At 70.2% G+C, this 329-nt stretch overlaps 1 protein-coding gene across 1 annotated transcript in view; it reads left to right on the plus strand.

Moving 5' to 3' along the window:
* Nucleotides 1-249: 249 nt before the first annotated feature.
* Nucleotides 250-329, plus strand: part of AARS2 (alanyl-tRNA synthetase 2, mitochondrial) — a gene marked incomplete at its 5' end in the record, with an annotated part of 16,732 nt that continues 16,652 nt past the window's right edge. The window contains one exon of the mRNA XM_010285467.1: nucleotides 250-321. Within this exon, the coding sequence (XP_010283769.1) occupies nucleotides 250-321 (72 nt within the window). The remainder of the gene's footprint in view (nucleotides 322-329) is intronic.

Raw genomic sequence — 329 nt, forward strand, 5'->3', positions numbered from 1 at the left:
GCCTGCGGTTCCCCCTCCGGGTCCCCTCCCCCAACTTCCCGCGTCCTCGGGAGAGCGCGGCCCGTCTCGGGGACACCCCTGTCACGGAGGGCTCCTGCGGTGGGATGGGGTCCCGCCTGGGCTTACCGCGCCGCTGCCCTCCCGTTCACGTTTCGTAGCGCCGTGTGTGTGTTTCGGGAGCCCCAGGCACAGCCCCCCGTGCTGGCTGGCACCTGGCACTAGCAGATTTCTCCCTGCCTTGACTTCTAGTTCAAGCCCATTTTCCTGGGCACGGTGCACCCCCGGAGCGAGCTGGCGCGGCAGCGGCGGGGGGGGGACAAGCACCAAGG

Source organism: Phaethon lepturus, unplaced genomic scaffold (genome assembly GCF_000687285.1).
Source record: "Phaethon lepturus isolate BGI_N335 unplaced genomic scaffold, ASM68728v1 scaffold19914, whole genome shotgun sequence".
Taxonomy (NCBI): Eukaryota; Metazoa; Chordata; class Aves; order Phaethontiformes; family Phaethontidae; genus Phaethon; species Phaethon lepturus.